The 9,909-nt window shown below is 46.4% G+C and overlaps 1 protein-coding gene across 1 annotated transcript in view; it reads left to right on the top strand.

Annotated features, from left to right (window-relative positions):
• Positions 1-4,438, top strand: part of WDHD1 (WD repeat and HMG-box DNA binding protein 1) — a 27,659-nt gene extending 23,221 nt beyond the window's left edge. Inside the window, exons 20-26 of the mRNA XM_010136279.1 lie at positions 4-79; positions 987-1,043; positions 1,596-1,639; positions 1,798-1,956; positions 2,338-2,468; positions 3,513-3,648; positions 4,238-4,438. Of these exons, the coding sequence (XP_010134581.1) occupies positions 4-79; positions 987-1,043; positions 1,596-1,639; positions 1,798-1,956; positions 2,338-2,468; positions 3,513-3,648; positions 4,238-4,438 (804 nt within the window). The remainder of the gene's footprint in view (positions 1-3; positions 80-986; positions 1,044-1,595; positions 1,640-1,797; positions 1,957-2,337; positions 2,469-3,512; positions 3,649-4,237) is intronic.
• The last annotated feature ends 5,471 nt before the right edge of the window (positions 4,439-9,909 follow it).

Raw genomic sequence — 9,909 nt, 5'->3', positions numbered from 1 at the left:
CAGGACCAAGAAATGGAAGATGCTGAGGAAACTGATGCCTGTGAGGAAGTAGAAGAAACACCAGAAGTGCATAAGCAGAGTAAGACAGATACATTCTCTGAACAGGCTGGACCTAGATGTGTCTTTCCCAGACCTAATAAGGAATTCTGGAAAATTCCCAGATAATTTGTAGTTTTGGTAACTCAGCAGTCTGTAGGGCTATGTAAACAAGGGGGTTTTCTGCCTATGGCTTTGTTCTTTCAACATAAAAATTGGGAAGGACAGGCCCACCACCTGTCACAGGGCACCGCCAGAGAGGTACAGGACGTTTGATTTAGAGGCCGTTTACTAACTAGAAAATGATCCCATTTGTTTCACTGAATTTTGAAACTGCAGCTGCAGCAGGGATGAGGTTTTCTGCTACCTAGTTAGAACAGGTCTGGTAACTTCTGATCTGTCTTGTTTGGGTGTCGACATGAAAAAATGCTCAGGAATAAGGGGATGACATGCAGTAACTCCTTCCTGTTACCCGGGATTCCCGGTGGGAGATGAGTGGTAGTGCCGGCCTGAGGGAGTGGGTCTGTGCTCCAGCCGGTACTTGCAGTCGCTGCAGAGAAATGGGTTTAGGGTGTGTTGTCTGCTCTGTTCGCTTATACATTGTACCTCGTCACCATTTGAGGGACCTCGGGGAGTTCTTCTGTTGTCTGATACTATTTCTAATGGACTGTGTCACCTTGTGAAATGGTTATTTTAGTTTCAGCTCAAATCTGGCAGGAGTTGAATTGACAGACAGGTAGTTTGCTGGGCAAACTTTAAGGAATAAATCAAAGGTTTAAGGAATAAGTATAAAGTCTGAGTTAAATCGAGGTGGGGATAACAGATGGATTTGTGAAAGTGCATGTACAGTATAGATTACTATAACTTGTCTGTTTGGGGTTTGTTTTTAAAGAGTTTATGCTATTACATTTTATTGCCCTGAAATATGTACCCCTTTATTTTTTCTGAAGGGCCAAATCCTTTCTCCAAAAGTGTCACTTCCGCAGAGGTGACTACTCCAAAGTCTGGTGAGTAAATCTCCGTTTATTCCAGGATGAGAACTTTGTGCTTCCTGTTCTCATCCTTCATTCCCCCATCACTACTAAAATTTAGTGCATAACGGTGTCGTCAAGGTGATTGTTCTCATATATTTAAGAGGTTTTAACCCTCTCACGAGAGTAATAGGAGTGAAAATGGATTTGAGAGTGAAGGAAGTACAGGGTCTTCCTGTGGATTTGTGTTTTAAGCTGGGTGGCATTTCTCTTGAGTAATAATAGCTGAGCACGTGTAGTATAAACTTCATGGGGTTATGAAAGTGTCTTTCTCTGTACCAAACCGCTTTGAAGCCTGGTGGGAACTTGGTTTCTTTGGTGTGGAATAGTTGATGCTGTTGGTTTAGTTCTCTTCTTCAATTTTCAGTGAACAGAGGCTGAAACACACACAAGTGTCTTGTTTTTGAAAATAGGCTAATGTGGTCTCACCTGCTCATCTAAAACAAGCACATTGCTTCATAGATGTATATATATATATATAAAGACACACACACACCGTAACATTCTTTTTTCTTTCCTGTTACATAGTTGTAATTACATCAAGCAGCCAAGGACGAATGAATCCCTTTAAGGTAAGAACTTTGCAGCTGGTTTGATTGAAGTGTTCTGAAAATCACAGCAGATGATCATAGCCGAAGTTTACGATGTAACTATGACAGATATCTTGGAGGGACAGAGGAGGGGAATGTGACAGAGAATAAACAAAATGTCTATTCATTTGTTTTGCTAGGTGTCATCAAACAAAAAGGACCCACTGGTCCCCTCAGCAAATGTTCTCGATTCTATGAGCAAATACTCAAAGAAAATTTCTTTGTCTGGCAGTCGAGCTGTCAACAAGCAGAACCCTCCGGTTATAAAGCCTCTGATTCCCAAACCCAAGTCCAAGCAGGTAACATTTCTAGTCTCTTCACGTTGTTTCAGCAAGCAAAGAACAGCAAATTGAATTTTACCAGCTTTTATCAAGTATAAAACCCTGTGGATTGAGTAAAGCGTCTTAGATGGCAAAGTTCATTTAAGCATATTGCAGAAACCAGAAAAGCACATAAAACCAGCAAAAAAGACCATTCAGTTGTAGAAATTACATTCTGGGCTGAATCCTGTGCTTTTATTTTCAGTGGTGTTAACTAAACATCTGCTGTGCTGAAATTGGGTGGATTTGATGCTATGTTAATGCAAGCCTTTAGGAGAGGCTTGGGGTTTGCTAGGCTACGCAGTATGTGTTGTCTGAGAACGAGGTGTGCTTATCTTTTTTTAACCTCAATTTCTACAGGCTTTAGCAGCCTCCTTCTTCCAGCCTTGGACACCCAACCCTAGTGAGAAAACAGTGGAAGAGAGGGAAGAAAAAGCAGGAAACGAGTCCCATCAAGTCAAAGTCACTGCACAGAACGCTGAAAACAGGAGGTGAGTGGACACTTGCATCTCAGTGCCATGTTCCAGTTCTGATAGAATAGCAAGTCTAGAACCTTTTGTTTCAGAGGAATCTTCAGGATAACATGAAGGTTGAAGTGTTAGCTCACAAATTGTCATGTTTGTGAACCCACTTGAGAAGTTTAGTGACCTGCTACTGGCATATTATCAGACAAACCTGCAGCAGAAGTTGTGCATCAGCCTGAGTCCAACGCGCGTGTAAGGGAGTGATAAATGAACTGGCAAAATGTAATTTGGGAGCTCTAAGCAATGATTTTTGCCTTGATGCCGCTTATGCATCTGATAACAACCTTTGATAAATGAAACCATGCTGCTGCGCCGGGTCCAAGAGTAGGAAATACTTAAAGTTTAAACATCTCCAGCAAATCTCAAAGGAAATTTCAAAGCCAAGGGTTTTACGTGAAAGTGTAAAGCTTTATTTTAACTTGTTTTTTAAAGAACAAAACCAACAAAAACCTTGTATCACCTAAGGAGCATGTCTGTTCCTCGCTAAGACTCTAATCCATCATGTTCCTCTGGAGCAGATGTATTTTCTAACAATCCCAGACCTCATGAAACTTGCATTATTATCATCATGTTTCATTCAGATTTCATTTAAGTGAGGGAGATGAAGGTAATTAGTACTCATTTGGACTAGCATTCTTTTCATTAACCTTTACAGATAGTGCTCTCCAACAAGTGGCTAGGAGAATTGTGGCGAGGATTACCTGAACCACGCTAATATACGTGCTCCAGTTTTAGGCTGGCGGGACCCTGTCAGGAAGGCAGGGAACCCTTGTGCTTGGTCACTCTAAAACTGAAATATTAATCTCCATATATATCACAGTTTAATAAAAATGCCTGACTTAGTCGTGCCTTGTCAGCATGTTCTTTAGCCATACTGCAGCAGGAAGAGCAGACTGCTGACTATCTGTCTTTTCTTCCAAGAACAGAAAAATCCAGCTAGGTGACGTTTAGAAGTGTTCTCTGGGGGATGTGGTTACCCAGTAAAGGACAGGTTTTGTGTGCTTGTTTTAGACCAAAGACAGGATTCCAGATGTGGCTAGAAGAGAACAGAGCAAACATTCTGTCAGATAATCCGGATCTGAATGAAGCAGAAGTAATAAAAGAAGGTATGGGTCGGTTTAGAGTGCTGTCGTCAGAAGAAAGAATGGTAAGAAAACATTCTCTAGTTCTGGGTTTCTGAGATTATTTTTTCCCTGTGGTTATTTTTGGTAATTTTTTTTTCTTTGAATTCTACTGTTCTCCACTTCCATGACTTCGGTTTTGAATTGGGCCGTGATCTACGACATACGCTTTGTGAGCATATAAACTGTCTGAATAATAAGTAATAGCAGAAAGCAGCTTTTTCTGAAGTGAGAGAAACATAACCAATGAAGAAATGGCTAAAGAGAAGAGAAAGAGTTACAAGTCACACAGCCTGGCTCAATTTAATAAATTTTAACCTGGGGCTTAAATTTATTTTAAGGCCTTTTGGGCTTCTTACTTGTCCAGAAAAACAATTAAGAGCTTCAATTTCATGTACAGGCTCAAATGAAGTATAGTTTTGAAGGAGAATGGTATGGGGAAGAAAAAAAAAAAAAAGAAAGTGAGGAAATTGTTCCTCACTTGATCCTTATTAGTTCTTCACAGGAATTATTTCAGCGCCTCCTTAAATCAGAGAAATAAGGTGGATAAAATGAAGTGCTGAGTTTTGTGGTCTGATTTTTAGCTCTCTGTTGAATGATGTGTTTTCTTCAAAGGTGTGGACTGAGAAAGCAAAAGGAGGATCAGCGAATGATTCAGCAGACGAGAAAAAGCGGAAGCGTCCCACAGCTGATGAAGATGAAGCGAAACAGAACCAGGAGCAAAAATCAGAGGACTCGAATTTATCCAAGAAACCGAAGCCTTCAGATCAATCCCCAAACGTCAGACTGGCAGCTTTTGCATTCAAGCAAAGCTAAATAACGTGGTCCCTCCTCCGCGTCGGTTTTCTGAGAACGTGAGGTAGCTCCGCGTTCAGGAACTTGCTGCCGTGCTCAAAGAGCACCAGCAAAGAGTGCCTGGCTCCAGGGGGGTCTTTTAGAAAGGGGTTTATAGTCACTTCGGGAGGGGAAGGTTGAGTCCTCCCACCTGATCTTTTGGAAGTTACTAGTGTAAAGCCTGATAGCAAAGCTCTAGTATCACTGGACCCGTTACTAGAAGCACACTTCCAGCGTTGTGTAGCTCTGCGCCTCAGTACTTGGGTGTTTGACGCTAAATACACGGTGCTGGCATTCTGCTGCCTCTGCTGTGGCCGGGCAGAGCCGCCTGTGACAGCGGCAGGGAGAGAAATCCAGGGCAGCAGCTGAGTTAGGAAGGCGAAGTGTGCAAAAATGAGCCATTCCAGGCATGTACTTCCCCAGTCTGTGCCTCCGCAGGGTCCAGAAGGGGCTCAGAACTTGAGAATCTCTGTATGGTTTGATGGGATGTTTGTTTTTAAAATAAAATGTCTCTTTGTTTTAAGGTGGTGGCCAGCTTTGAAATTCTTGTAATTAAACAGACTTCTCCTTACAAGGCAAAGCTCAAATTTACCTTCTCTGGAGAAAAGGCAGCGTGTCTAATCCATGTATTTGAAGCAAAGTCAAATTCTGGATCTGCGGCTGGTTAGAGGCAGAAAAACTTTCCAGCATCAGATTTGGCATTTTGCATCGGGGCTGCCTGGCTGTGACGGTGATTGCAGCAGTGATTTTTAGGTATTACAGTTGCTGCTGTCCACAGCAATAAAATAAAAATCCAACAGGGCCGCTGGAGATCATGGAAGCGAGTACCCAGCTGCTTTCTCGCGGGCAGGATCATCTCCCAGTAGGCTGCTGTTACATGTCTTTCATCAAAGATTGGGTTTGCTCTATTACACAGCTCCGGGCTGAGCTACAAATACACCCTCCATCACCTGAAGCCCTGCAGGGAGCTGCTGTGAGCCAGCCGGGAATGGGGTGTGCTCATCCAGCAAAAGCCCCGGTGGGACAGCGCGGAGTATAACTTCCAACTCAGGTGGAAATGAAATGGCAAACCAAAAAGAAACATAAAACGTGGGTCAGATTTTCAAGTGAAAACAGCTAAATCTCTCCTAGCTGTTGTTTTGTTCCTTAAAGAATTTAATAGAATTTCACTGAACTCTTCAGAAATGCTTCTTTGTCCTGAACTTACCACCTTTCTGCTGGAAAACCAGGTGTTTTAGAAAAGCCAACCTGGAAAGTTGAGTCGGGGAACCTGCTTGACGTTGATTGTCCCTACAGCAAACCAGAGGGAGGGTTGCACTGCCCGAACAGCTGATCTTCGGATTGGATTTGAAAGGCTCGTTTGACTAATTCAATCCCCTTCTCAGGCACTTTTTCAGAAGGAGAAAATTGTGTTAAGGACAGGCAGGAGGTGCCGGAGTCTGCAGAAGGGAATATTGCTGAATACTCGTGCACGTGGCATTTTGCTCCGCTACTTCTGTTGCTCCATATCTAACCCCGAGCTGCTCCTTGCTGGAAAGGTGCAGCTACTGAAACCCAACAAAAACCATCCCAGAATGATGGGTATAGTCTCTCATCTTTTCAGAGGGGATATAACACAATGTAGCAAACACCCCCTCCCTCGTTCTGCAGCTGAGGGAGCATTTCAAGCCCTTTGTCTTATAAAAACATCTATAAATTACCTCCTCAGTGGGCTGGAGTGTTGGTAACCTGTTGGACTTCAGAGGGAGTGCAGGACCTGCAGGAAGCTCAGCATTTATGCAGAGAAAGGACCTTTGTACTAAAAATAAAATACCCGCTCACCTCCTAAAGGATATTTTTTCAGCTTTCCCAGCACTTGCTCTGTAATATAATTTTGCTACAAAAGAAAACAACAACACTGTGATGCTGCCCAGCTGATAAAACCAACACAAAAAAAGCCTTGTTTGCCTTTGGAGCATCAGACAGGAGTTGAGTGTGGAGGATGATAACGAAAGCTCTTCCCACAACGGTTCGTTTTCTCCCAGAGCTGCTTGCTGCTGCCTGTCCCTCACTGCAGTCTTACCTTGGAGGCAGTAAAAGAAAGTTGATAGCAATGAGGAAAGGGGTGGGAAAGTCAAGAGAACTCAACCAGCTGGGATGTGTGGGGTGGAGCTGGGCAAAGGAGACCCTGTTTTTGGATAAGCTTTCCCCTCTCAAACATCCTGGCTATGAAATGCTCCTCAGCTTCTTTCCAAAGAACGTCACTGCCATGGTCAGGCAGTGACTGAGCTTGGTAGCCCTGGCTGGCTGGTCCAAAGAGAAGACACCAGCGGGCAGAGCTGCCTGCGAGAAGGTTGGGTGTCTCACACGATGGAGCCCTTTGATGGAGAACGGCAGACCTGGCTGCTTCTCACTAAATGTGCTCAGCTGAATGCTGCTGTATAAATTTAACAGCAATTAATTTACTTAAAGGCAAGCAAACCACGGGCGGCGACCTGGGCTGTGAGAAGGGCCACTTGACACCGCACTCAACGGGGCACAACTGGCAGAGAAAATCTGCAGGAATCTTTTCAAGCCACGTGTTGCCAGGAAACAATCCAGGCTACAAATGGTATTATCGATCTTGGGGTAATAACGGTGAGAAGCGATGTGGGGACACAGCTGCTGGTCCCGCCTGCCTGCCACATGAGTCAAAAGCTGCCCTTGGATTTGGCATGGGCTGGAGGGACGTGGAGATGGCCCTGGCCAAGGTCAGATAGCTCCCGTCAGAAGTGGGGAACAGGTCCACGGGAGCCTGGAGACTTGTGTTAGACAGCTCTTGTCATAAGTAGGAAGTTACCTCCTACAGCCCTCCTGGGCCACCCCTCCAGAGTTCTCCAGATTCCGGGGAGCAAAGGCTGGAGCAGTCCATGGGCGTGAGGTCCTGGGCCCTGGCTCTGAAGGCATGAAGGGAAAGCTGGGGCAGGGCCAAACAGCTGCCTTCTCTTCCAGGTTCAGCTCTAGAATGTGAGACCTCATCAGGGAGCTTAAAACACAGCTTGGACCCCCAGGCCTTGGGGATCCTCTGTCCTCACAGAGCAACAGACCCCCCATAAGAGATTAGTATTCTAGGAGCCTGTAATCGATTTTGCTTGTTATTCCGGGTAATCGAATTAAATTACTCGTGATTCACTCTTTAAACTGACGCACTGAGATTCCAGGGGCTGATAAATCCCGAGCTGTGTTTCCAGGGCAGGGGAAGGATGTCAGCAGGCTGCGACGCTGCCATCCATCGCCGCCGTGGGCACAGCTATTATTTGAGGATCACGTTCGTGTCACGCTCTGGCTTGATGTTTAATAGCGGGATCGATCTGCCTTGCTCCCTTCCTGTTTGAGCTGTTAATGATACACCGGGTCGACACAGATGGTTTAAGAGGGTGGAATTCATCATCTCTAACTTGAAGCTCTAAGCCCAGTCCTAAACGCTCCCACTTTATAATCAACAGTGGGAAAATTGCTGTCTTTTGTGCGCGATTCATCTCGGCCTTTTATCGGCTGTCAGCTCAGAAACTGGAATACCTTTCAGATGGCTTCAGCTGGCCCACTGAGGGCTGCCCAGGGTCCCTCAGCCTTAGCCAGCTGGGCATGGAGAGGCTTATCCCAAGAGCATCCGAGGAGCATCTCGGGCACACAGGGAATGATGCTCCAGCCCTTCCCTGTGAGTCCCACCCAGTGCCACCAAAACCACGGGGAAGCTAAGCTGCCTAAACCACGTCAAGCAGCTGGAGCTGCCTGGCCCAATCCAAACCAGCTCCATCCTGCCCCATTTGACTTTTTCCCTTGCAAAGGCGAGAGAGGCCTTTGATGGGCTTTACCACGGGCCACACACCCGCATGCCCCCTCCTCAGCAGCCAGCAGCATCCCCTGGCTCTCGCAGGGACCCCCGAGGCACCCTCCAGTAGCCACGCTGGGCTTTCACCTGCTCCGGACCTTATTCTAGATTTGCAGATAAGTCAAGTTACAGCCTCAGGGCTTTTTGCACCCCCTGTTTTGTGGCTTTTTAAGAATCTCTCTTCAATCTTCAAACAGCAAAAATAACCCCCAAACTCTGAGGAAACACCGGAGAGAGAAACAGGGCATGTTCCCCCCAGGGAATTCAAGAGTATCGCTTAACAACGTTGCACGGTACCGTTTGCCGCTCCTTCTGTTCCACTGTTTTTGGGATGTATTCAGAAATAGCAAAGAAAAGTTTGTTTGGAAGAGGTTAATGGGAACACGGGGTGAAATTAATGGGGAGCTATCAATCCAATCTTACAAGATCCTGTAAAAATCAAAGGCCAAGCATTTGTGCTTCTGCTCACCCAGCTGATGGCTGGGGGGGCTGTTTCAGAGGGGGAGGCCTTTGCCGTGGCTGGAAATGGGGCTGTGGCCTGACACATCCCAACGTTACCTAAACCTAAAAACCCCATCGTTGTTGGCAGAACCGCCAGCATCAGCCCCAGCGTGGACAACCTCTGCTCAAACACTCCCAGAAAAAGTCGTTTTCTGTGCATCCACACAGCAAATAAACTGGCAACTGCCCTTCTGTCCTCATAAATAGGAGAAAAATTATGACCAGCTCCCAGAGCCGCTGAGTTCAGACCATTACGAAGTCCGGGATGGCTCCAGAGGGAGCCTTATCTTCCTCTTTTCCAGGAAAATAAAGGTAGCGATGAGTAGAGAGTGCCACGATACTTCGGTGCCCTTTACTAACCTCTTCTTTCATACAGCTGATTAGGTCTCAGCGGTTTGTAGCTCCTGGGAAACGCTCCCCAACCCTTTGACCTGTGTCAGCTTGGTCCGGATCCAAACGAAAGCGACGGCCGCTCTGCTGAGTCCTGTCAACGGGACGTTTCTAGCGAGCGAACCCATCCGGTTCATCGAGAGGATGTGGACATCCACAGAGGGCTGCGAATGGAGGCAAGGTACCCAGCTCCACCTCGACGGGCGAGCAGGGATGGAGTTGAGGGCTTCAAATCCTTGTTTCAGTTCCCGATTGGAGCCTGGGGCGATCAAACCGCAGTACAGGCTGGCTGGCTGCAGGCCAGCGCCGGCCCCTTGATTTCACCTGAGTCATCCTGGCTCTCTTCTGGTAAAACCTGTGATCGAAACCAAGCGATAAATGTGAAGCGTGTTACTGCTGCTGGGGTGGGGTGGGTTTTTTTCCTATTTTCTGTTTGTCTTGGTTAAATGCAGCTCTTGTGCCAGGAGAAGACAGAGGAAAGCCAGTGAGTCATGCTTCATGCCCTGTCCCTCCAACAGCTCCTTCCCCTCCTTATCTCCCCAGCAATTTACCATTTCGGAGGCACAAGGGGGGAGAACGCGTCCCTGCGGCCTTACGGGCAGATGGGGTGTGAGAAGAGAGGGCTTTGCTGTGTCCCGTAGCAGCTCAGCCCTTTATTCTGACGGTAATCCAGAAAACACGAGTTACCCTGCTCATGGATGGGGGACGGAGA

The sequence above is a fragment of the Buceros rhinoceros genome, unplaced genomic scaffold (assembly GCF_000710305.1).
Source record: "Buceros rhinoceros silvestris isolate BGI_N320 unplaced genomic scaffold, ASM71030v1 scaffold5095, whole genome shotgun sequence".
Lineage (NCBI taxonomy): Eukaryota > Metazoa > Chordata > Aves > Bucerotiformes > Bucerotidae > Buceros > Buceros rhinoceros.
This window is presented reverse-complemented; position numbering and strand designations above follow the sequence as displayed.